The sequence below is a fragment of the Aquarana catesbeiana genome, linkage group LG04 (assembly GCF_042186555.1).
Source record: "Aquarana catesbeiana isolate 2022-GZ linkage group LG04, ASM4218655v1, whole genome shotgun sequence".
NCBI classification, from domain to species: domain Eukaryota; kingdom Metazoa; phylum Chordata; class Amphibia; order Anura; family Ranidae; genus Aquarana; species Aquarana catesbeiana.
The window spans coordinates 632,302,728-632,329,547 of record NC_133327.1 but is presented as its reverse complement, the minus strand read 5'-3'; the positions used below and the strand labels follow the sequence as shown (position 1 = coordinate 632,329,547).

The following is a 26,820-nucleotide window of genomic DNA, read 5'->3' as shown; positions in this document are numbered from 1 at the left end:
TGTTAAGTGCATGCTCATTGTGCATTTTTGGACTGCAAGTACCATTACATTGCATGACTCTGAACATTTGTGAAAAAAAAGTACACTTAGCAACGACAGCGGGTGTATGGTGTTTCTTTGTTTCTTTCTATGATTTTAACCTGATTGCCTATCAGGTGAGTCAGTATAGCCCCACTGCGAAGGCTGAGGAGTGTCTTGGCTGGAACAAGTTTTTCATTTGACAACTAGTTGATCTTTTTTGGAGTGCTAACATGGTCTTGGTAGTTTTGGGGGTATCTATTTTTAAACCCACTTGTTTGTTAAGCCACAAATTTGTCACACCTACTGTATACCCAAACTATTAGACCCAAAGATCTAATACTAAGTAAATGTGTTATCCTTTACCTTAAGTGACCCCCTAATTCCCAAATGAATCCCTAAACAAAACTAATAGGATTAGAAAAAAAACTTGTGAATAAATCTTGATCTGCATTTACTTCTAATGCCCCGTACACACGATCGGACTTTCCGCCAACAAAACTGTGGATTTTTGTTCGAAGGCTGTTGGCTCAAACTTGTCTTACATACACACAGTCACACAAATATTGGCCAACAATTAGAAACGTGAGAACGTGGTGACGTACAACACGTACGACGAGCCGAGAAAAAGGAAGTTCAATAGCCAGTGCGGCTCCTTCTGCTTGATTCCGAGCATGCATGAACTTTTGCGCGATGGACTTGTGTACACACGATCTGACTTTCCGACAACAAAGTTTTGTTGGCTGAAAATTTGAGAACCAGCTCTCAAACATTTGTTGGCGAAAAGTCCGACAGCAAATGTTCAATGGAGCATACACGCAGTAGGACTTTCCGACAACAAGCTCACATCCAACATTTCCTGTCGGAAAGTCCGACCGTGTTTACACGGCATAAACCTAACTGCCTTAACCCAAACTTTAACCTAATCATTATCATTTGCTCTTTTGATACCAGAGCCAGCATCACATTGAATTATGTTAGAAAAGTAGTACAATGCATCGAAGAAGTTGGCATCAATATTTTTTAGATGAAGAGCCGATTCATACTGTTCTGGTGAGGTAATTTGCAATGCAATATGGTACTCTTCCATCTTAATGGCACCCAAATGCACCTGTGTGACAGCGACCTGCAATGCATTGAAACACACTATAGTGAGTTGTGGCAATCCGAGTTGCAAAAAAGGTGCATGTCTGATTTCGCATGCAGACTGGTGCATTGCCAGCACGTAGCCTCCCTGGTGGTATTCCCGAGTGTGGCTCGGGGTTAAAATTCAGTACCATTAGCGGTAACCCCGAGCCACACTCGGGATCGCATTGCAGGATCCTGGGGCGGCTTTACTTACCTTGTCCCCGGGATCCTGCGATGTCCCCCGCTGTGTCCGAGGGCTCCGTCCTCCTCCGAAGCCTCTCCGTGCCAGGCTCCGTTCCCTGCGAGCGGCGCGACGCACGGGGGCGGAGCCTGGCGGCAAATTCAAAAAAATGTCAAAATCATAACACATACAGTACTGTAATCTTACAGATTACAGTACTGTATGAAATGATTTCACATCCCTTTTGTCCCCAGTGCTCTGGCCCATGCCCTGCATGCAGTTTTACATGATATACACTGTTCTTTCTGCCTGGAAACTGGAGATTGTCCATAGCAACCAAAAAGTGTCCCTTTACGTCAAAAGTGGCTTTAGACCAGCTAGAAAACAGCGATAGTAAATTAGAACACTTGCAGAATTGAGCGATAGTGAATTGTGGGGAAATTTATTTTATTACTATTTTTTTTAATTTTTTTAAATTATTTATTTTTATTTATTATATTATAATTTATGTTTTTGTGTTTCAAACTTTATCATACCCGGGATATCTACTAGACTCTGGTTTGGACAGATTTAAGTGTGTTATTATTAAGATTTACAGACCTACAATATAAAACGCCAAATTTCCATGCAAAATAATTGTACCGCTTTCAGCACCTAAAATCCGAAAGAATCATACCGCCAGAGAGGTTAAATATACAACATAACACGAATAATTGAAACACACCATACCGCTAAAGTGTTGATGGGCCCTAAATCTATTGATCAGATTTACACAAATTGTGAACATGAATATACAAGTTTGTGTGGATGCCAGCTACCCATGTTTGGGAAAGTAGAACCCTTGTAGCATGCATTCCCACACAAGTAAAAATAAAATCCTGAACCATTTTTAAAATGTAATTTACATTGGGGTTGATATACTAAAACTGGAGAGTGCAAAATCCGGTGCAGCTGTGCATTGTAGCCAATCAGCTTCTAACTTCAGCTTGTTCAATTAAGCTTTGACAAAAAAAAACTGGAAGCTGATTGGTTTCTATGCAGAGCTACACCAGATTTTGCATTCCTCACTTTTAGTAAATCAACCTGAATGCTCTCTGAACAGAATAACTGAAAACAGTGGGGTTGATTTGCTAAAGGCAAATAGACTGTGCACTCTGTAAAGTGCAGTTGCACTCTGCAAGAGCAGTTGCTCCAGAGCTTAATAAATGAGCAGAAGTTCTGCTGACTTCCATCATCCAATCATGTGCAAGCAAAAATGTTTTTTTTTTTTTAATTTTCCTTGCATGTGATTGGGTATTCTTTGCAAAATGAAACTTTATCTCATTTACTAAGCTCTGGAGCAACTGCACTTTGCAAATTGCACAGTCAATTTGCCTTTCGTAAAATAACCCCACTGAATTGTATAGGTGGCTTGTCTGAGATTTTTATCCCAGTGGTTTATCAAAAAGGAGGGTAATTGCAGTGCCTAACATACAGATAACCAATACAAGCAACAACTAGAAAACCGAATGCAAAAATTTGGAACAGAAAGTAAGTAAAAATGTGAGATTGTAATAACTCGAAATGTAAAATGTCAAACTGAACATACACTATAATTTCATTTTTAAGCCTTTTTTTTTTTTTCATGGCCAGTATACAAATTTCTGTAACTCTTCTGTACAGTTCTGTAGATTTCTGGCTGGGGCATTCGAAAGAGAGATCCCTCCCCATCCTACAAGCTATTATGTTCGGTCAAAGGCTGTGATCCTGTTTTTAAAAAATGTAGAAAAATAAAAAGTTGCAAAAGTAAAGTTGTTAACCACAGTGACCAGATTATTATTTTTTTTTTTTTTCGTTTCTCTCAGAACAAAACTTGAGAGGTCATTATGGGTGGTGGCATCACTTTTCTTCTTTCTGTTTTATCCAATTTTTTATAAAAATCTAATTGTACTCTGAACAAAATGAGACCAATTAAGTGACATGAAATCAGTAAGTGCTGAATATACTATTGTTGGTTTAGTTTCCAACGTTTCCCCAGCACCAGCAGAAAAATCCAAAGCCTGTCCTTAGGCTGCAACTAAGGACCACTGCTATTCTCTGTACTGCCACCCAGCATGCTCCCTACCTTGTCATAAGCATTGTCAGGGAGCATGACCATTGTTGATTGCACAGCTGTAGTGATAACAAGTCAGGAGGCATGTCAGAATGTCAGACTACTGTACAACGACTGCTGCTCTCGCACAAAAAGTAAGGGTCTTTAGCTGCAGCCCCCGTACCGGCATGGCCAAGATCAGTCATAAAGTTAGTAAAGTCAGAACACGTGTTTTGTATGCTTGTCCTGGATCAGTGACTCAGAAAGCTTTGAAGTCACTGAATGTGCATGACAGCCAGACAAATTGAATTTCAAAAGAAGGTCAGCAATGGCAGCTTATGTGTTTCTCTCATCAAAAATTCCCTTTAAAGTATTCCCCCTATTGCAGACTTTTCAGCGGTCCATCCACAAGTCATGTCCATGTCCATGGGGCTAACCCTTCTAGTTTCTTTTCTTTTAGACTCATTCTTTAATGCCATTGTTGCATATAATTTATGCAATGTCTAAATAATTTTTTTAATTGTATGTTGCCCCCTTACGCCAAGCTCTATCATGTTCCAAAAATACATAGTCATTAATCTCATACATCATCCCTGTCTGAGGAAAAGATTTCATAGATCCAGCACCCATATAATGTTCACACGGTTCACTGGGGCAGAAAATACAGTCACACTTTCCTCTCACATTTTATAACCTCCTTTTTTTCACCCGAGATTCATTTTCTTTATTATTATTCTATATTATTTTAAGGTGGCGGGTGTATTTAACTCACCGTATAGACAGTATCCTGACGAGATGGAGTTCCGGCTACAGAGAGCCAGACCACTGAGCCATCGAGACCTTCCAAAGAAGAGTAATGACAATGACAGCTTTGTTGATTGGTCAGACTGTAGGCATCCGTTTTCCTTTCCAACAACATCACCCCTTCCTCCTATAAACAAGAAGAAGCCACAGGTATGAATTTACTAATGATTAAGGATAATTTGTATGATTAGGGATAATTTGCCCACTCTTGTTGCTGTATTAATGCTGGCTTTAGATCAGAGGAGGCTTCAACAGTCTAAAGCGGGGTAGGCAACCTTTTGAGCACAGTGTGCCGAAAAATGTTTTCCAAGAAATTGAGCGTGCCGATTTTATAACCAAAAATGTCAACTTCACACTCTCAATCACGAAAAGGATTTTTTATAAAGTAAATGTTGTAAACTACTTTAGTAGTGAGAAATTAACATCCTACAGTCTCACGCCTCACATCTGCCCCAATTCATGCACCCTTCACACCTCAGATCACTGTCCCCCTGCTCATCTGCCCCACCACTGAAACCCCCTGCTCATCTGCCCCACCACTGTACTACCCTGCACATCTGCCCCACCACTGTACTACCCTGTACATCTGCCCCACCACTGTACCTCCTGCTCGTCCACCCCACCACTGTAACCCCCCTGTACACTTGCCCCACCACTGTACCAACCTGCACTTCTGTCCCACCACTGTACCACCCTGCTTTTCTGTCCCACCACTGTAACCCCCTGCTCATCTGCCCCACCAATGTTCCCCCTTTCTTATCTGCCCCACCACTGTACCTCCCTGCACATCTGCTCCACCGCCATTCCCCCATGCTCTTCTGTCTCACTGCTGAACCATCTTCTCATATGGCCTAACACTGAACTTATCTGCTCATCTGCCTCACCACTGTAACCCCCTTTCTCATCTGCCCCACCGCTGTACCTCCTGCACATCTGTCCCACCACTGTACACCCTGCTCTTCTGCCCCAGCACTGTAACCCCCTACTCATGTGTTCCACCGATGTACCTCCTTTCTCCTCTGCACCCCTGTGCACATCTGCCCCACCTCTGTACCCCCCTGCCCCACCGCTGTAACCCCCTTCTCATTTGTCCCACCAATGTACATCCTTTCTCCTCTGCCCCAACACTGAACCCCCTGCTCATCTTTCCCACCACTGTAACCCTCTTTTCATCTGGCCCAACACTAACCCCCCCCCCGCTCATCTGTCCCATCACTGTAACCCCCTGCTCATCTGCCCCATCACTGTACGCCCCTGCTTTTCTGTCCTACTGCTGAACCCTCTTATCATCCCTCCCACCACTTTACCTCCTGCACATCTGCCCCACCATTGTACCCCCTTGCTCTTCTGTCCCACCACTGTAACCCCCCTGCTCATCTGCCCCATTAATGTACCCCCCCTTTCTCATCTGCCTCACCACTGTACCTCCCTGCACATCTGCTCCACCGCCATATCCCCATGCTCTTCTGCCTCATTACTGAATCACCTTCTCATCTATCCTAACACTGAACCCATCTGCTCATCTGGCTCACCTCTGTTACTTGCTTTCTCATCTGCCCCAACAATGTACCTCCTGCACATCTGTCTCACCTCTGTACCCCCTGCTCTTCTGCCCCACCTCTGTTCCCCCTGCTCTCCTGCCCCACCACTGTAACCCCCTGCTCATCTGTCCCACCAATACATCTCCTTTCACATCTGCCCCACTGCTCTACCCCCCTGCTTTTCTGTCCCACCACTGAACCCCCTTCTCATCTGCCCCAGTACTAAACCCCCTTGCTCTTCTATCCCACTGCTGAACCCCATGCTCATCTGCCCCAACACTAAACCCCCCTGTTCATCTGCCCCAATTTTGTACCCCCCTGCTCTTCTGTCCCACTGCTGAACCCCCTTCTCATCTCTTTCACCACTGTACCTCCTACACATCTGCCCCACCGCTGTACCCTCCTGCTCTTCTGTCCCACCTCTGAACCCCTCCTGCTCATTTTCCCCACTGCTGTACCCTCTTTTCATCTTTGATGTGCTTGATATGCAGAGTGGTGAAAGGAATCCGAGATATGACACATCTATCTGTCCTGGCACACTCAACCTGCTGATCCACCTCTCGCATCCAGCCCACGTGCTTGTATTTAACCAATTGACATCCGCGCTATGGCCGAATGCCGGCCACAGCGCGGACCTGAATTCCCGGGAGGCCGTCATATGACAGCCTCCCCTGTGCACGCTCCCTGCGCGCGCCCTGCAGGGCATGAGTCACTGAGACTCGGGTGATTACCGATCCGAGTAAGGGGCCAGTCCCGGTCCCTTACCATGTGATCAGCTGTCAGCCAATGACAGCTGATCACATGATGTAAACAAAAGATCGGTAATGGGGTTTTTTTTCTACTCATGCTGACAGATGCGAGGGACATCGGTCCCGAAGTGGAAGAGGCACATCTGCCTCATCAGTGCCACCTAACAGTGCCCACAGTGCCACCTAACAGTGCCCACAGTGCCACCTATTAATGCCCACAAGTGCCACCTATCAATGCCCACAAGTGCCAGCTACCAATGCCCACCAGTAGTGCCAATCAGTGCCACCTAGCAGTGCTGCCTATCAGTGTAACTGATCAGTGCCTATTATTGCCACCGATCAGTGCCCATCACTGCCACCCATCAGTGCCCATCACTACCGCCTATCAGTGCCCATCACTGCCGCCTCATCAGCGATCATCAATGAAGGAGAAAAATTACCTGTTTTAAATTTTTTATAACAAAATATAAAAAAAATAATTTTTTTTTTTTTTTAAATTCAGTCTTTTTACTTTTTTTAAAAAATAAAAATAAAAACTGCAGAGGTGATCAAATACCACCAAAAGAAAGCTCTATTTATGGTGAAAAAATGATAAATATTTCATTTGGGTACAGTGTTGTATGACCGCGCAATTGTCATTCAAAGTGCGTCAGCGCTGAAAGCTGAAAATTGGTCTGGATAGGAGGGGGGTTTAAGTGCCCAGTAAGCAAGTGGTTAATGTATGTGATGTCACATACAAGCATCTGGATGCGCAATGATGAGCTCAGGTCAGGGGCATTTTCTGAAAGCAGTGGGCCTGTGTGCAGGATCATATGTTGGGCCCCCACAGCTGAGAAAAAGTAGTTTGGTGTGATTTTCATTGCTCTGAATACTGACTGTGGCTTAAAGGGACACAGAGTGCAGGGGTTCAGTAGTAAGTGACGCAAAGGTTCAGGAATAATTTCAACAAAGTTCCCAGAAGCTCAATACTAATTCCACAACCTGTCACCTGATTGGGGTTCTCTCAATCAAAGTGAAATCCCTTCTTTCTGAGATTGGTAGTGGCAACCAAGCGAATCATCTTCCTCCAGATGGTGGATGGGGCTAGCAGGACTGTGATTGGCTTTAGCAGTGGCCAATGACAGTCATCCTTCTCCTGGAAACAGGGAACACCCCCCCCCCCCCCCCCCCGCAGAACTGTCCCCAATCTCTTCCCCATCACAAAAGCTGACGATCGTAGCTACAGCAAAGTTAGAGAACCAAACAATGTTTCCTATCTGTGTGGGGGCACAGTGCCTCCCTCTCAGTGTAGGTGCAATGTGGGGAATTCATTAGTGTCTCACTGACATCTCCCTGCACTGCTCTGCTGATGGGGAGGGTGTCGAGTGCTGGCAAAAGAGGCTTTGTGTGCCGCTTGAGGCACCAGTGCCGGGGGTTGCCTACCCCTGGTCTAAAGGCTATGTCATCCCAAACTTCATGTTTCAGTATAGCATGGGGACCAGTTGGTTAAATCTCTTCTCTCTTTGTGATGCTATTCACAAAAGGCCAATTATGTTCCTAAAGGGAGTCACCAATCATATAAATTAATTTTTTTAGGTGGACCTCTCAGGAATTTCACAAGTTTGCATGAATGCATTCCTGGTGTATCAAAATCTCAGGCAAAGATTATGGTTCCTTGTTACTTGGATTTAGGCTGGCCATACACTGCTAGATTATAGAATGAACATTCTCATTAGTATATTCAATAAAGCAATCAAATGCAAGTACCTCAAAATTTGAAACAATCCAATAAAGTAAAAACATTGCTCCAGGTCGGCCCACCTCTGTACTAGGCCACCATTCCTTACAAAACGGTGCTGGTCTGGTTCGAAGCTGCAGGATAATTCACATAGAAAATTAGATGACCACACTCACATGTATGAAAATTCAAAACGAGTTTATTGACAATCTATTAATACAAATACATCACAGCTTTAGCAGGCAGGAAACAGTGTTGACAGGTTTCACGCTACATGCGTTTAATCATAACCAATCATACGCACATGTAGCATGAAACATGTCAACGCCGTTACCTGCCTGTTGAAGATGTGATGTATTTGTATTGATGGATTATCAATAAACTAATTTAGAATTTTCATATATCTGAGTGCGGTCATCCACTTTTCTGTGCGAAGTAATTCAAAATTTTGTTTGCTGTTAACATTCAATTTTGAAATGAATTTGTTCTAGAAACATTTTCCTTCCTGCTCCTTCCTTTTTTATATTATCATCACTATGGTCAAAAATTTTTATCAATTCTACTCCGTTAACCATTAGAAAATTGAACGAACATTCCTAAAATAAATTTTTTCAAACGAAATTCTACTGGTACAGTATATGGCCACTTTTAGAGGGTCTTGTGATTTCTCTGTGCAGACCATGCAACCCTCTCCATTAGTATTGCTTCTGGATTTACTTATATGAGCCCTAAAGAGTCCGGACAAAAAAAGTTAAACAAAAATGGTGAATTTTGTGTTGCCTCATCCTGCCCTGCTGTCCTAAACACAAATACACATGTTCATTGATAAAACCATGTCCATATAACTATCTATTTATTTTCCTTCCTTTTATTACTGTCCTTTCTTCCTATCTGTCTGTCTCTCTCTCCCTCTCTCTCCATGCATTGCTTGCTCCATTTTCTCTGGGTTATCCCATGGTGCTTATCCACTCAGATCTGTAAACATATGTCACAGAGAGGCCCCATATAGCGCCCTGTAATTAGTAAGAATTCTCCTCTATTGAAAGACCCCTCCAATCCATCAGCAATTTCTGAATGGCTCCCCTTGTGTACACACTACTGAATAATTGATAGCGGATGTCTGGTAATGTTAGCTGGCCATCGGTTGGAATCTGTGTATCATTAGTGAAAATCTGCGGGATTCCTCTGCATTGTATAGTACATCTGCACCTCTGCGTTTGTTATTATATCAGGAATAGGGAAGGGGCAGTTCCATACTGTGCGTTCATACATAAGCGTGAGATGAAACAATATTGTGATTTCACTGATGACATTACAAAGAAACTTTAAAACTTTAAATCATAAATCAAAGAAGTCAATAAAAATGCATTCACAGCTTCTGTTCACTTGATCCTTAAATTACTATAGAACCAATATTAAATGTATGTTCTCTGTAAGAATTAACCAAGTGTGAGCAAGTATTGAAACTGTGTAGAAAATACTGTCAGTGAAGAACACAATCTTGAGAATTTAGCTGACATCTGCTAATCATATTTTGGTGGAGTAAATGTGATGACCAGCATTCGCTAAGCAACACCCTGCCCTCCCAGAGAGCCAGTATCTATGCAGGACAATGTTCTTTTTTAAATACTCACTGAAACCAATATTTCCAGTCCATAGGAGGCCAATAAAGTCCTTGACACTAAAGCTGGCCATAGATAACTCAAGTTGGCTGTTTAAAGCAGGATGCATTACCAGTGACGGCCTGTCCATACGGGGTATAGGGGCACACTCCTTTTAAATGTGTCCGGCCCCTAATCTACATGCGCGGTACCGGACACATGGATTCCTGCGGCTCTAATTGGCTTCAAAAAAGGGTGAGTTTGGGGCGCAGAGCGCTGCGCCCCGAGCCTAACCACTTGTGTGACAATAGCGAATTATTATTCGCTATTGTCTTTCTGCTTCTCCTCCCTGCCAATCGGAAAGCAGTTCCTGAGACCCGATTGGCCGTGAGGAGAAGCAACCGTATTGGCCGGGCAGGGATGAGGTTGTACGGGGAGATACGGGAGCACCTCAGACCGCCATTGGTATGGGATGCAGGCAGCCGTACACACCTCCGGATCTCCTCGGTGCCGGGTCTGGGCCAGTTCCAGTACTGCAGAGAGGATCAGTGCGATGGATGGATGGAAGGGAGGGAAGGGTGCGGTCCCTCTGTTCTATGATCTGCATGTCGTCTGTCTTCTGCTGCCTATCTACTTCTGTCTGCCCTCAAGGTGCTTCCTCCCACCTCCCTTCCTGGCTCTGGACTGCATTGAGAATAGATCAGTCCAGCCTGGTGTCTGCCATGGAGCCGTGAGTGCCAAGACTGTGGAGCCATGAGTGTGGGGACCGTGGAGCAGTGAATGCGGACCTGGGGGGGGGGTTGTTTAGCACCAGCCGCCACTGACTAAGAAGCTTCTCTGCTCACACATAGCCAGTATTAATATTTCTATAGTTGCTGCAACAAAATACAGGTATATCCACAGCATTTGGGATTGAAAGCTTCCCCAGTCATAAATGATTTCTTATTCCACGGTATCCATCATTGACCAGGTCCCTCTGTATTTGTGTACATCACCTTTTATGGTTGGCACCGTGGTTTTATTATACAGTGCTAATACATATGACTGACAAATCCACCAAAAAAGTTCTCAGAAAAAAAAAAGCTAAATCCAGAAATGGCAATTCTTTTCGCCTCCAGTTTTTTTTAGCACCAGCCACCACTGTGCATTACATTTCAAAATCTCAGGCAAAGATTATGGTTCCCTGTTACTTGGATTTAGACTGCCCATACACTGCTAGATTATAGTATGAACTTTCTGGCGAAAAATCTCATCAGTAACTTCAATAATTAAATCAGATGCCCGAACTTCAAAATTTGAAACAATCCAATAAAGGAAAAACACTGCTCCAGATAGGCCCACCTCTGTACTAGGACCCCATTTCAGTCCATAGGGGACCACTAAAGTCCATGACACTAAAGCTGGCCATAGATAACTCAAGGTAGGTGGAGGAATCCTCCTCGCTGTGCTATTGCATTCTGACAGCTGGAACGCCTGTCAGAATAAACTTATCAGCGCCACAATCGACTGGCTGCAGGCGCTAATCTCACGAAAATTTACCAGCAGTCCCATTCAAGAGGAGTTGATCATTAGATAGACTCCTTTCGAATGAGAACAGCCATAGATGGATCGAGATTCACCTAGTCCTGACTGAACCGGCTGAATTTCAATCCATCTGTGATCAGCTTTAGTTTGCAAAGCATACTGGAATTTTTTATATATATAGCACAGTACTGCCTGGATGTAATCTGATCTCTCCTGCTCTTCATTGCTCATATCACAACTTTTCATTGTATATTTACAAAAATATATACACTTTATAACATAAAGTGTATGTATACCAACGTTTTTTTTTTTAAGTTTTGGATGGTGCAGGGAAGGTTAGAACTCTTGTCAGTTTTTTATTGCTGTCTACTATGTCTATGTTCTATGTCCACTTTCTGGAGATTTACCCTCTCTATTTGTCTTTACCATTGTCAGAGGGACAGGAAATAGTGGAGAATTTCTAGTGGGGATAACTGTACTGTATTGGTGACAACTGTCTAAAAGGTTTTCTGATCTGCAGTCACCATGATACTTTACATTCCATGCACAGTGGATGTACATACTATACAACCACTAAGCACTGTGGCTTAGTGGTTAGCACCTCTACCTGGTATCACTAGAGTTGTCGGTTAGAAACCCATCCACGACACTACCTCCATGGAGTTTGCATATAAGTACTTCAAATAAATAAATGAACAGCTATTCCACCAGACATTTAATGGTGTGACTGTTTGGTTGACAGATAACTTAAAGTGAATATTTAGTCAGAAAATTAAGTCCTGCTAGATCACTTCAGGCTGTAAAAATAAGTGCCTAGCCTTTCAGCAATCCTACTAGACAAACTAACCATATTTGATAAGATTTGGGAACCCTGGATCAAATACTTGTTTGATCCCTTGTGAGTGGTCAGAGGTCAGACACGTTTACATTATGGAGTGTACTTCTTCTTTCTAAAATCCTTTTTTTTTTTTTTTACTCCTTACCTTTCTTTTTCTCTTTCCTTGAATTACCCCTTGCCCCATACTCTTCCTGCAGGGGCAGGGAGAGGGACTTTGTACAGCTTTCAGCAATGAGAGCAGCATTGCAGGGAAGGTTATAATATCCCGCTCAATTGCTGAATCATTGGTCTGGATTTCTAGACAACATTGCAATTTTAATGAAGTGGAAAAAGGACACCAACCTCATGGTTATATTACCATGGTCTTCCCCCTCTCCTCCTAATATGATTTGTGGTGGAGCGATTGGGAAACCAAAGGACCTTCATCATTTTTTTTTCTTGGTTACAGGAATATCATTCTGTCATGTATTTGTTTTTTTTCCCTTTTTTAATTTTTCTGATTTTGAGCAATAAGCTGTGACAGATGTGCAGGTCAGAAGTGGTTAAAGTGGATGTAAATCCACTCTCATCCTTTCTAAACTACTGCCATAGGGGTTATCTATAAGGATATACATGCCTCCTGCATGTATCTGCACCTGTCAAATATTCTCCCCTCTGTCTGTTATGGAAAAACTGCAGATTCTGTGGGTGGGTTTGTTGTCTGAAGCTCGGTGGGTGGAGTTGTGATGTCAGTAGACTCCCCGCCCACCTCTACACTCCCCTTGTCAACATGCATTTTCTCCTGTGTATTTCTTACACTGAACTTCTGCTGTGATCACTAACAGCCAGTCAAAACCCAGAAAAGTCACCACATGACTTCAGCATGCCCAATCATGCTGAGGTGTGGAGCAGCCAATCCTAGGAGAGCAGGAGAAGAAAGGAGGATGGGATCTGAAGTACACAGAATGCCTCTCTCACACTCCTGCATGAGATATGTAAATCATCTGTCACTCACAGCAAGGGGGAAGAACTGACTCCTATTTCTCTGTGTGTCAGTTATCATCTAACTGAAAAAGGATAAGAGGACTGCTTAGAGCTGGATTAACTCTTCGTGGCAAGACTGGGCACAGATGGCATGAAATCCTATACTGTACAAGATGCAAGCCTTAATTAAAACATATTTCAGGTTTAAATCCACTTTAAAACTACTCTTCCCGAACTGTTCACTATACAATAATACAAATATATGGAATGCTGTCAAAACTCAAAAGTTTAGTTGTCTTGAGAATTTTCAATAAAAACCATTGAAACAGAAAAAGAAGTGCCTAAACTAAAATCCAGTAATACACTGTCTCGCCCTGCTCTGCACATGCTCAGTTGTTCTATTAATTGGCACTGTGCCAAATTTGTAGAGGCCGATCTCCTCACAGCCTAAAGATTTACTGTTGCTCAGGGGCTCTGGTCTTCAGCAAAACGGCATCCTCCAGCAAGAAGACACAGGAGCAATGCTGAAGGCAATTTACAGCACACATTAATTTTGGTAGCATAATTAATAATTTGGGATGTATGTTCCTTGCTAAAGAGCATTATTTTTTATCAAGTTGTTATGGGTAAAGTTCTACTTTAAGCAGACTATTAACTGTAACATTTATGCTTCAGGACCAGTGGCGACTTTTGTTTAATATTTTGGGGGGGCGCAAACAAACCTCCCCCCCTCACGTGCACTGCTGCCACCCCCTCCCCCTGCGGCCTTACCTTAGGAGATTTTGAGGATAGGGGTAGGGCTGCCGCTCCAGCCGAGGTAAAAGCCGGGGCTTCTCCTCCCGGCCGAACAGACGTTGCTTCTCCTCCTAAGACTCCCTGGCCAATTGGGTCTCAGGACCCGCTTCTTGATTGACCAGGAGGAGAATCGGGAAGACAATAGCAAAAATAATTCGCTAATGGGTGGGCTCTGTACCCCGAGCCCACCCTTTCTTGAAGCCAATTAAAACCTCAGGCTCTAATCACGTGCTTCCAAAAAAAACCAAAACATTGAAATCCATGTGTTCCGCGCTCTGCATGGAGATTAGGGGGCCAGACTCATGGATTAGAGGGGCGCCCCCTCCCTCCTGCCGAGTGACCCTAGAGCAAGCAGCTTGCAATGGGGGCACCCAAGCAGGCTCTTTCCCGAGATGCAGCCCTCCATGTCCATTCACACACAGAGCCGCAGATCAGCCCCACCCCCTCTCTCTCCTCATTGGCTCACAGCCAATGAGGAGGGGGAATCCCCAGAGAGCCGAGGCTCTCTTGCATAGGGCTGGATGGAGATGGGGCTCAGGTAAGTATTAGGAGGGCTGCTGCATAGAGGAGGTTTTTTTACCTTTATGCATATAATGCATGAAGGTAAAAAATCTTGAGCCTTTACAACCACTTTAAATGTAACTGTTTTGATAAACCATTAAATTGGTAGGTTTTGTTCCACTTTAGGAACTGATAACATAGTTTGAGATTTCAGTTACGAGGAAATGGGATTTCTGGCAGAATCAACAGGTATTTTTCTGTACCTGCAAAAATTGTACATGTGAAAACCTTAGGACTGCTGCAATGTAATAACATTTTGTATGAGCATTTGGGCTAGTTTCACACTATATTGTTCATTTGAATGGGCTACTGTACTTGTGTTTCCTGCAGGGAAAAAATTCCTGACCTATTTTTAAAATGCAACTGCATGAAACCACATGGTGCTTTTGCACCATGTGGTTTCACGCACCTGAAAATGCACTGCAATTTCTGATGTGTGGGGGTGACAATAAGAATTAATGGCACATCTGCGTGTCTGCAAAAGAGCAGCACATTTTCACTGCAAGTGCCTGTGGGTTCAGGAACACATGCAATTTACATGTCTTCTCGCACCCGCAATAGTGTGAACCTAACCTTAGATACTCTATACTTCTCTATCATCTACCAACAACTGGGATGTTAGTTTTGGGACTGACCCTTTTAAAATCTGATGATGACCAGCATTTCATTACTCTGTGCTGTCGTTGCTTTCTGTGCTGTCACATATGAATGAAGTTGCAGCACGCGGTTCAGTTGATGGCATTTAAAGACACCTTCTCCATTGACAGCACCATCTTAATATCATCGGAACTCATTTTCTTACATGCAAGTTCAAATAAAGGAAATCCATTAACAGCCATCACACGGAACATCCTTCCTGTCCAGCTGTGAAAAGTGCTCAATGATACTTATTTGCCATTTGTGTTATTTACGGTCTATAACTTTTATGGTAACTGGTTCCTATTATTGGTTTCTATTAATGTAAAACATAAGTGAGCAGAAATGAGGTGTGAATTATTCCTTTTCCCTTCTTCTTCGCTAGATGCCCAGCTGTGACTGGTTACTGATAAGCCACAAGAATATGTAAAACGGTTCTAAAAGGAAATACTTTTTTCCTTTCTCAGGGATTAAAGAGGGATTCCAGGCAGGCCACCAAATGCTCAGTTGAAATACATATAAGGCCTGTTTTATCAGCCCAAATATTTGTAATTCTGTTTAGTCTTTCTTGTAACTAAGACATTCTTGCCACACTGTATATGGGAGATGGACACAACTATTTAGAGCAGCCTTTCTCAACCTTTTTAACACAGAGGAACCCTTGAAATATATTTCTGGTCTCAGAGAACCCCTAAAAAAAATTACTATATCTACAACTCATGATATATTAGTGTGATGGTCAATGGGAATAATACTCCTTACACTTGTGGTCATTGGGAAGAATTCCCCCCTTACAGATAGCTAAAAAGATCAATGGTGTTAGTGGGGACTTATCTGAGTGTCAGAAATTGCTCATTGCTCAAGGAACCCCTAGCAACCTCTGGAGGAACCCTGGTTGGGAAACCCTGATTTAGAGCAACCTTTCTCATCCTTTATCAACTTGAAGGAACTCTTGAAAAATGTTCAGGCTCAGAAGTTTTACTTTACCTAAAACCAGATGGGCTCTCAAAATGCCAAGTTAGGCCAATGACACATGTTCTCACAGTAACTAAGCAAACCACAGCGAAAGCCTGGTTATCCGATTGCCTTTCTCTAACAGCTGAAAGAAACAGGATACATTGGACCTTTGCTATTGAAAAAATGGACAGGAAAACTAACAGATACAATTTGTAGCTTCCATAAAATGTGGGACCCTAGGGGTTATCTTTTTTTTTTTTTTGCTGCCTGATTTTTAGTGACATCTAATGTATTTGCCCCTATGGTTAATGCATAGGCTCTGGGGTGTTCCCTCATCCCTTTTTCTTGTTTTCTTTTCATTATTCAATGCCAACTACCACAACCCAAAGACCCATAGTCTTTTTGGCTACATTACAACCCTTCATCAGTTCCTTATACCTATCCGTTAGCTGACTAGCCTTGATGTCACCTCCATACATTAATCTATGTCAATATGTATGTCTATACTGTGGCATCCTAAAAGTTTGTAAAGTTTGTATACATTATTTTTGTACACAATGAAAACTGAAAAAAAAAAGAAAAGTTTTTCAGGCTCAAAGAAACCCCTAAGATCATTTTAGAGCTACAGTTCACAGTATGATAGACTGATTAATAAGTTATAGAAATAATAAAAAGTAAAATATAATTTTCATGTAAAATCTCTGCTTGATTTTTGCTGCACAAATATTTACAGTATTTAATTGGCAAGAATTCATTTTTCTTAGCTTTCAGTGGTGTTTAGTGGTAAAACAACTATATACTGGTATGTACAGTGCCTTGAAAAAGTATTCATACCCCTTGATATTTTTCACATTTTGTCATGTTACAACCAAAAACGTAAATGTATTTTATTGAGATTTTATGTGATAGACCAATACAAAGTGGCACATAATTTTGAAGTGGAAGGAAAATGATAGCTGGGGATAAAACAGAGGCGCCACTCTAAGTGCAATAGATCAAATGATTTTTTTAATATCAACTGTAAACACGGTACTCACAAAGGTACAGTCGTAACAGGCATGTAGGCATATAATGCCCGACGTTCGTGAAGTGAATGGGATCAGTTGGTTGGATGGCTGCGATGTCTAGGAAACAGGCTGCGCTGGTAGATGCTGATACTTCCTGTCACTGGAACGCATGCTGAGAGCCACGGGGATGAGGTCACTTCCGGAAAGTATAGCCAATAGGCGACGCGTTTGCGGAGCTACGTTCCTTCTTCAGGCCTAACCTTTTGACGCGTTCGCGGAGCTACGTTCCTTCTTCAGGCCTAACAGAGGCTATGATAGGTCGAGGCTTAAATAGCCGGCGGGCAGCGCTGATAGGTCTTAGTGATTCACAGCTGAGTTGTTTATAAAACGGTCAATCATAGCATATAGAACCAAAACAATGACTGTTTGCCATACGAGCAATAAAACATTTAAAAACACATTGCAAATTATACAAAAGGACCATCTATTGAACATTGATACAGAATTAAAAAACAAAGTTAAAAGAAACCCTATATATAATGTATATCTACGTGTGTGCAAAGGAATATTGAGACTTAAAAGTTATGTTGATAGGAGATGCGTGTTGTACTGATAGGTGAAAAACTAATCGCTGAACGGCAATGAATGACTGGTGGATATAGTGATTAAAATGTATTGTAAGAAAGGCAAGATGAAGTGAATGTGAAAATAATAATATTGAAAGAAAACAGAAATAAAAATGAAAATAAAATATAGTTAAAAGAGAATGTGTTTTTACTGAACACTTGACTAAAAACTTGTGGCCCTATGGCTTGATGGTTTAAAACGGGGGCCTGATTAATCATACTAAAGGGGGTAGTTATTAAATGATTATAAATACCCAGAAGTATGAAGGTAAAGGTAAATTTGTTTAGAGTATAATCGTGGAGATTTATGTGGTATATCCATGTCAACTAATAAACTTAAAACATGTACTCATATACATATATGCGCATGCTAAAAAAAGTAATGGTAAAAATGCTGCAACGATGGCCGGTAAATGAAGGAGGTAATGCAGAGGGAGGCAGTCAGATCAGGCTACTCACTTCTATTCCCTCATTCATGCCCCCAGGGGCAAGAGAATCCAACATGTAAATCCAATACATCTCTCTGTGACAGAGGCGTTTGAAATGCTCTGCCAGTGGGAGCGCAGCGGAAATGGAATCCAGACCCTGAGGCCCAAAGAGGAGTGGTCATGTTTTTTGAGGAAGTGAAGGGGAGCACTATGCGAGTCATCTCCTGCCTCAACGAGACAGCGGTGCTCCCCAAACCTCTTCCTCAGGGTCCGTATGGTTCTACCCACATAGTGCAAGTCACATGGGCAGATCAAGCAGTAGACTACAAACTCTGTAGAGCAGTTAAAAAAGCTACTAATCTGATAGGTTTTACCTTTGTTTTTAAACTCTTTTTGGCCATGATTGACATGTTTGCATGTCAGGCATAATTTTTTGCGGCACTGATACATCCCAACCAAGGGAATGAGACATGGAGATTGAATTAGCGGTCCCTGTTGGGATTTGTATTTACTGGGTGCTAACAGATTTTTAATGTTTCTTGCTCTCCTATATGTGAATTTAGATTTTGGTGTGATGATGGATTTTAACTGTGGGTCTTGGAGTAGAATAGCCCAGTGTTTATCCAGGATGCATTCCATAGCTTTATGTCTGGTGTGAAATTGAGTCACAAACCTGACTGGTTGCACAGTGAGCTGGTCGGTGTCTCTGGATGATGCAGGATGCTCAGGCAGAAAAAATTGAAAGGCTTCTCCAATGAGTTTGGATGGAAATGCTTTTTCAGTGAATTTTTGTTTTATATGGAGCCCTTCTGAGATATAATCTGATTCTCTAGTACAATTCCTACGTAGCCGGCAAAACTGGCTTTTAAGGATATTTGTAATCCACCTGGGGTGGTGGCAGCTTTGGTAATGTAGAAATGAATTGCCAGCTGTAGACTTTGTGTAATTTTTGGCCAGAATTTTACCTCCTTGTTGAAATAGAGTTAGATCTAGGAAAGCTAATTGTAATGGGTCATGTTCCGAAGTGAATGTTAAACCATATGCATTGTTGTTGCAATGTTTCAAAAAAATCGAGGAAGAGGGGCTCTGGGCCATCCCAAATGATGATAATATCGTCAATATACCTCCCATAAAAAACTATGTGGGAGGTATAAGGATTGTTAAGCCAGATGTAATTGACTTCCCAGAGCCCCATGGTCAGGTTGGCATAGCTGGTGGCAAAATTTGCCCCCATAGCTGTGCCCTTGCCTTGGAGATAGAATTCTCTGTCAAACTCAAAATAATTATGGGTCAGGGAGAATTCTGTGGCCTTCAAAATTAATTCTGCCTGACCGGGGTTGAGCAAAGGATCAGAGAAGAGGAAACTTGCCGTTGCTCTGAGGCCTATCTCATGCAGAATGGAGGTGTAAAGTGAATTTACATCAAGAGATGCCCACATGTTCCAAAAGATGTGTACCATCTCGAATGTATGATGGGAGGCTTGTTGCAAGAGGTTGAAGAAACTGATCGATGTACTGGGAAATTGGGCTAGTGATAATGTCTATAGCTGCGACTATTGGTCGACCTGGAGGGTTATGGATGCTTTTGTGTATTTTGGGACTGTGGTAAAAATACGGAGTGGAAAAATAGTGTTTATTGAAAAAGGCATACTCATGCTTGGAGATGATGTCTTTATCTTTGGCCTTATCAGTAAGTGTTTTAACTTCTATAATGAAATTGGGTGGGAGATCACAACGCAATTTTATGTATGTATTGTTATCGGACAATAGGCGGCGGGCTTCCGCCAGGTAGTCACTGACTTCTCGGACTGCGATCCCTCTGCCTTTGTCTGCAATTTTAATGACTAGATCATGATTTTTAGTAAGATCTTTAAGAGCTGTTTTTTCATGAGAAGTAAGATTAGAATGGTTGGAGTGGCTGGTTTGAGTATGTTGACATAATTTTTGAATGTCAGAATAGACAACTTGGTAAAAGGTTTGGAGGTAAGGTCCTTTGGCATGTAATGGATTAAACACAGATTTGGACCTAAATTTGCTATATTGTACTGGGGGGGGGGGAGTGGAGGGATGTTGAGTGAAGAGGAGCAGGTCCTCATCCTCATCATCACTCTCTATACTATATAGGTCCTTAAGAATGTTCAAATCTGATGAATTGAGAGTTACTGTTGTCGAAGCAGAATCTGCAGGGCTAGGATGGGTGGAACTGTCTGTATCCTTCTGTGATTTGATGTTGTAATAGCGTTTTAAAGTGAGATTGCGAATTAGGATATGCAAATCTTTGAACAACCTGAACGAATTTGGTAAAGATGATGGAGCAAAATTAAGGCCTTGTTGCAGAATAGAAGTTTCTGCTGTGGACAGAATGTGAGAGGTTAAATTTAAGATTTTTACTGTTTTTGGGATTTGGACCTGTAATTTATTTCGCTGCTTTCCCCCTCGCCTTCCACATTTTCTAGTTTTCTTTTCCCTGAGGATAGACTGTTGGTTAGCAAGGGGGGGAAGTACTAAAAGATCCATAGAATCAGATTGGGTATGGGCAGAAGTAGCTGTTTCCAGTTGTTGTGTGGTATCCAAGCTGTTGCTGAGCCTGGTCATATGGAGGATGAGGTCCTGCGGTCCAATATCAGTATGTATGGGAGACAAAACTGATGGAGGTATAGAATCTGTATGACTAGCAATTTTTACTCCACATTGAGTGGAGGTGCTTTGGGCAGAAGGCATTGGAGTAGGAAGTGCAGGGTCTCGGACTGTGGTGTTGGATATAGAACTGGGAGGGTGGCTAAAGGAGGCATCCATGATCTAAGTGGGCTTGCTACTAGTGGTAGGTAATCTGTTGGTTTTTGTGTCTTTTTCTCTATTTTTGTTATTATTGATATTGTTCTTATTAACATTATATTTAACCCTATTGGTAGGATCCCGTTGGGGTTTAGGAGTAAGAGGACGTGACCAGGACTGAGATGGATGAGAGATGGCTCTGTGGTTGCAATCAGTGGAATCCACTGGGTAGGATAAAAGGGTAGGCCTTGAAGGAGGCCAAGGTCTGGAGCCCGAAGGGCCAACGTTGCATTGCATGAGGGGCATGGGGGGTGGGAGAAGGTGGGATGTGATATTTCTATTGGGTACACGATGACCCTTTTTCCAACTGAAGGCTCTACCTAAATTGAAATCATCCAGATCTCTCCTAATTTTTCCTAATTTCATTTGAATCAGAGTGTCCTCATCTTTTTTGGTATGATATTTGAGAGTATTAAACCAAGTAGAAGGTAAATTGGGCAGTAGGGTACTGAGTTGAGATATGCTAGATTTAAGTTGTTGTGTTAGTTCTAGGTATTTATGTTCCCTTTGTTGTATGATGACGCGCATCCATTTCTGGGTGCAAAATTACAAAATCTGAGACCATTCAGTTGTTAGTTCAGGTGACAAAAATGAGCAAGTTTTTAATATTCTCAATCCTCGAGGGGAAATGGAATGTAATATATACTGTTCTAGAAAAAACTTGTCCCACCATTGATGATTAGCAGAAATCATAAGTTGTTCAAGTTTTCTGAAAAGTGTGCAGCAATTCTTAAAAATATGTCCGGGAATAATAAAGCGATTTTTAAAGAATTCAGGAGGAAATAATGTGTATAATTGATCCAAAATGTCGTATTTGGCCAATTCTAATGCCCTGTACACACGGTCGGATTTTCCAACTGAAAATGTGTGATAGGACCTTGTTGTCGGAAATTCCAAATGTGTGTGGGCTCCATCACACATTTTCCATCGGAATTTCCGACACACAAAGTTTGAGAGCTTGCTATAAAATTTTCCGATAACAAAATCCGTTGTCGGAAATTCCGATCGTGTGTACACAAATCCGACGCACAAAGTGCCATGCATGCTCAGAATAAATTAAGAGACGAAAGCTATTGGCTACTGCCCCATTTATAGTCCCGACGTACGTGTTTTACGTCACCGCGTTCAGAACGATCAGATTTTCCAACAACTTTGTGCGACCGTGTGTATGCAAGACAAGTTTGAGCCAACATTCGTCGGAAAAAATCCATGGATTTTGTTGTCGGAATGTCCGATCTATGTCCGATCGTGTGTACAGGGCATAATTGTTGTAGCCACTCCATAATGGGGATAAGGCTTGTTGGGTAAATATTGTAGGAAATGATTAGTGCATGCATATATCACGCTGGGTGAAACGTGAATGATCGCACATTATGATCAAAGAAAATCACGTATGAGCTTTCTTAACACAAACTGGGGGGGAGTGGTGAAACAATAAGGGGGATGGTAGAGCAACAAATGGTAAAAGCTATAACTAAAACAGACAATAAGAGCAAAAAGCTGGTATGCAGTAAACAGTCATGCAAGGTGCGTAATGCAATGGATGTTAATTTGGACCTGTTTTGTAAGGTAAAGAAGGGCTCGGGAGGGTGGGGGGTGAAAATGGGAAGGGAAGGGGGATGGGCAGGAGAATAAGGGGCACAATACACGTGGATGAATCAAACAAGCCAGATACAAATGACAAACCTATGCACCAATCAAAAATGTATAATGGAGCTATAGAGGATTATAACGGTTGGTGGTCAACAACATTGGCTGGATTAGCAGCACAACTGGGACGTCTTAAAAAACACAGTAACACATATAGAGATTGAGTGAGCGCTAGGAACCAACTCAATGCTTGCCTCCAACCTGGTTGCTCCCTGTAAAGGAATAAAACAAATGGTGAATGATGCAGCGATAAAATATAAAAACACTGACTTAAAAAAAGTCCATACAGTTATTTGTATAATAGCAACTTTGGAAGGCAGCCCAGTTGAAGAGTAAGAAGGAATCTTTTGGCATAGCTGGGGATAAAACAGAGGTGCCACTCTAAGTGGAATAGATCAAATGACTTTTTAATATCAACTGTAAACACGGTACTCACAAAGGTACAGTCATGTTTGAGTTGGGTTAGGCCTGAAGAAGGAACGTAGCTCCGCAAATGCGTCACCTATTGACTATACTTTCCGGAAGTGACCTCATCCCCGTGGCTCACAGCGTGCGTTCCAGTGACAGGAAGTGTCAGCATCTACCGGCGCAGCCATCCAGCCAACGGATCCCATTCACTTCACGGACGTCCGGCATTATATGCCTACATGCCTGTCATGACTGTACCTTTGTGAGTACCGTGTTTACAGTTGATATTTAAAAATCATTTGATCTATTGCGCTTATAGTGGCGCCTCTGTTTTATCCCCAGCTATGGCAGAAGATTCCTTCTTACTCTTCAACTGGGCTGCCTTCCAAAGTTGCTATTATACAAATAACTGTATGGACTTTTTTAAGTCAGTGTTTTTATATTTTATCGCTGCATCATTTACCATTCGTTTTATTCCTTTACCGGGAGCAATCAGGTTGGAGGCAAGCATTGAGTTGGTTCCTCCAGCGCTCACTCAATCTCTATATGTGTTACTGTGTTGTGAAGGAAAATCATAAATGGTTTTCACATTTTTTTTACAAATAAATATGTGAAAAGTGTGGCGTGCATTTGTATTCAGCCCCCCTGAGTCAATACTTTGTAGAACCACCTTTCGCTGCAATTACAGCTGCAAGTCTTTTTAGGGATGTCTCTACCAGCTTTGCGCATCTAGAGAGTGAAAATTTTGCCCATTCTTCCTCGCAAAATAGCTCAAGCTTTGTCAGATTGGATGGAGAGTGCCCGTGAACAGCAATTTTCAAGCCTTGCCAAAGATTCTTAATTGGATTTATGTCTGGACTTTGACTCTGCCATTCTAACACATGAATATGTTTTTTTCTAAACCATTCCATTGTAGCTCTGGCTGTATGTTTAGGGTCAATGTCCTGCTGGAAGGTGAACCTCCAACACAGTCTCAAGTCTTTTGCAGACTCTGACATGTTTTCTTCTAAGATTGCCCTGTATTTGGCTCCATTCATCTTACCATCAACTCTGACCAGCTTCCCTGTCCCTGCTGAAGAAAATCATCCCCCACAACACGATGCTGCCACCACCATGTTTCACGGTGGGGATGGTGTGTTCAGGATGATGTGCAGTGTTAGTTTTCTGCCACACATAGCGTTTTGCTTTTAGGCCAAAAAATTAAATTCTGGTCTCATCAGACCAGAGCACCTTCTTCCGCATGTTTGCTGTGTCCCCCACATGGCTTCTCGCAAACTGCAAATAGGACTCTCTCTTCTTGCCACTCTTCCATAAAGGTCAGATTTGTGGAGTACACGACTAATAGTTGTCCTGTTGACAGATTTCTCCCACCTGAGCTGTGGATCTCCATAGGTCCTCCAGAGTTACAATGGGCCTCTTAGCTGCTTCTCAGATTAATGCTTTCCTTGCTTGGCCTGTCAGTTTGGGTACACAGCCATGTCTTGTGTGTTACTTGGCCTTCATGATTCTGTTTGTTCACTAAGGTTCTCTAACAAACCTCTGAGGGCTTCACAGAACAGCTGTATTTATACTGAAATTAAATTACACACAGATGGACTCTATTTACTAAATAGGTGACTTCTGAAGGCAATTGGTTCCACTAGATTTTAATTAGGGGTATAAGAGTAAAGGGGGCTGAATACAAATACACGCCACACTTTTCAGATATTTATTTGTAAAAATGTTGAAAGCCATTTATCATTTTCCTTCCACTTCACAATTATGTGCCACTTTGTGTTGGTCTATCACATAAAGCCTAAATAAAATACATTTAAGTTTTCGGTTGTAACATGACAAAATGTGGAAAATTCCAAGGGGTATGAATACTTTTTTAAGGCACTGTAGCATGGTCCCAACACATGGTATGTACCTGAGGGACAGAAGGTTGTACTGTTGGGCACATATCCGTCTGCTGCTGTAATACATACTGTAGGGATTAAAGGCACCATCATGGTGTAAGCAGGTGCAGTCTATTGTCTCCACTGCAGGTGGCGCTCGTCTGCAGGAGCAATGCAGATGGGGGGAGGAAGTCAAGAGGAGTGTAGTTCTTCTATGGTTTCCTCAGTCACAGGGAGGCAGCTATCCAATTGGAATTGGACGCTGGCTCCCCATGTGACTTTAACAGCCCTCTTGGGTCAGGCAGAGTCTATTTAAGACCCTGGCTCCTGAATTTGGCATGCATTTTGTGAGTGGCTGGAGTAGGGACAGGTCACCCATCTGACAGGGACAGTATTTAGAGCCAGGGAAAGGTTCTGGAGGAATAGGGAAAGTGCAGAGACACAAATCAGAAGATGGAGAATCACACTCAGAGGGATGGGTTAGGGAGGGTTAACCCGAATGGGTGGGTGGTGCTTAATACCTGTGGGAGGGGGCGTTGTCACTAATTGGGTGTGACAAACACAGGCACATACATACATTTATAGAGAGAGCAATTCGAGAGACCAACCATTGCCCGCTTAGGCTCTGAAGAAAGGGGTGCTCCCCTGACACGCGTAAGCCATCGGCCATTTGCAACCGTCTGATCCTCTCGGCAACAGGTTCTGGGGTGTAGATCTACAGAAACAGCGCTTGTGCGTCCTTTTGAAAGCTATCTTTACTAGCTCGTTTGTGAGTATAATTTTTACTGTTTTTATGCTGCATTAAAGTTTATCAGTGGTAATGCACTATGTTGGTGCGCCCTCTTTCTTTTCTGATTTTTTTCTAGCTTGAATACCCATTGTTCAAATGAGGGCTGCAAGACGCTAGGCATTACTTCTATAGGTGGCTGCACCACATATCCAGTTCATGGACACCTGAGCGCAGGAGGGTTTTTTTTTTTCAAGTGCAGAGACACGCCATCCTTACGAGAAGCCTCCACATTTGGGTATAGACCGGCCAAGCTGCATTCCACTCCTTTTGGCAGACACTGTTGGTATCTATGGGTCTCCAGACAACTGTCACCTCTTTGTAAGTGGCTCCGGTTTGGTTGCATCCCTGCTGGGGATGTTCGTGTTTTGCTGAACCTTCTACAATATATTTTTTTAGCTGAACTTGGATTCTGTGTGCTCACTGCCTTCCGCACCATGCTGCACCTATCCACAAGGGAGATGCGAATCTGCTACAATGGAAGCCAGCAGGAGAAACACTAAAATCACAATTGGGTGAATATGAATCCACTGTAACAGTGGCCACTGGCAGAAAGATTGGGACCTCTCACAGAGCTCCTGGTTGAGAAACCCTGATTTAGACCACAGTCTGAGATCTGCAACTTTCTGTGTCATTCTTTCCTTGTTTTAATTGCACTGTGAACAACCATCTTTACTAAAAATAGTTGTTCCAATTTTAACTAGACTAGGATTCAACATTGATTTCACCATGTTAATTTCTTTGTCATCCCTTAGCTTTCCTGAACAACCTCCTATCTTTCCTTATTACCCTTACGCTCAGTCAATCATTTGAATTGGTGTTTTGAGGCACAACATCCCGTATAAAAGTGGTACTGAGTTATGTGGTCATAATGGTTCTGAAAATCTTCTGTGATTGCTGCTCAGAACCTTTTTTGACCCCAATCCCATCATCACTCCCTATATTAATGTTCCTCAGCACAATGACCAATTCTGAGGCTACTTCAATAAATGTCCTATTGCAGAACTGGACACTAGTCCCATAAAAAGTACTGTGTCTAACAGAAGCCCTGTCAAATATATTGATCAAAACCAATCAGCATGGTTTCAGTTCATGTGATTACTATAATAAATATCCAAA

General features: G+C 42.5%; 1 protein-coding gene across 2 annotated transcripts in view; it reads left to right on the top strand.

Annotated features, from left to right (window-relative positions):
• SPATA17 (spermatogenesis associated 17) overlaps positions 1-26,820 on the top strand; it is a 262,104-nt gene that overhangs the window by 174,892 nt on the left and 60,392 nt on the right. The window contains exon 7 of one of the 2 annotated variants that reach the window (XM_073629179.1): positions 4,149-4,352. The exons of the other annotated variant lie outside the window; for it this stretch is intronic. Coding sequence (XP_073485280.1) covers positions 4,149-4,352 — 204 coding nt within the window. The remainder of the gene's footprint in view (positions 1-4,148; positions 4,353-26,820) is intronic. 2 annotated transcript variants of the gene reach the window in all.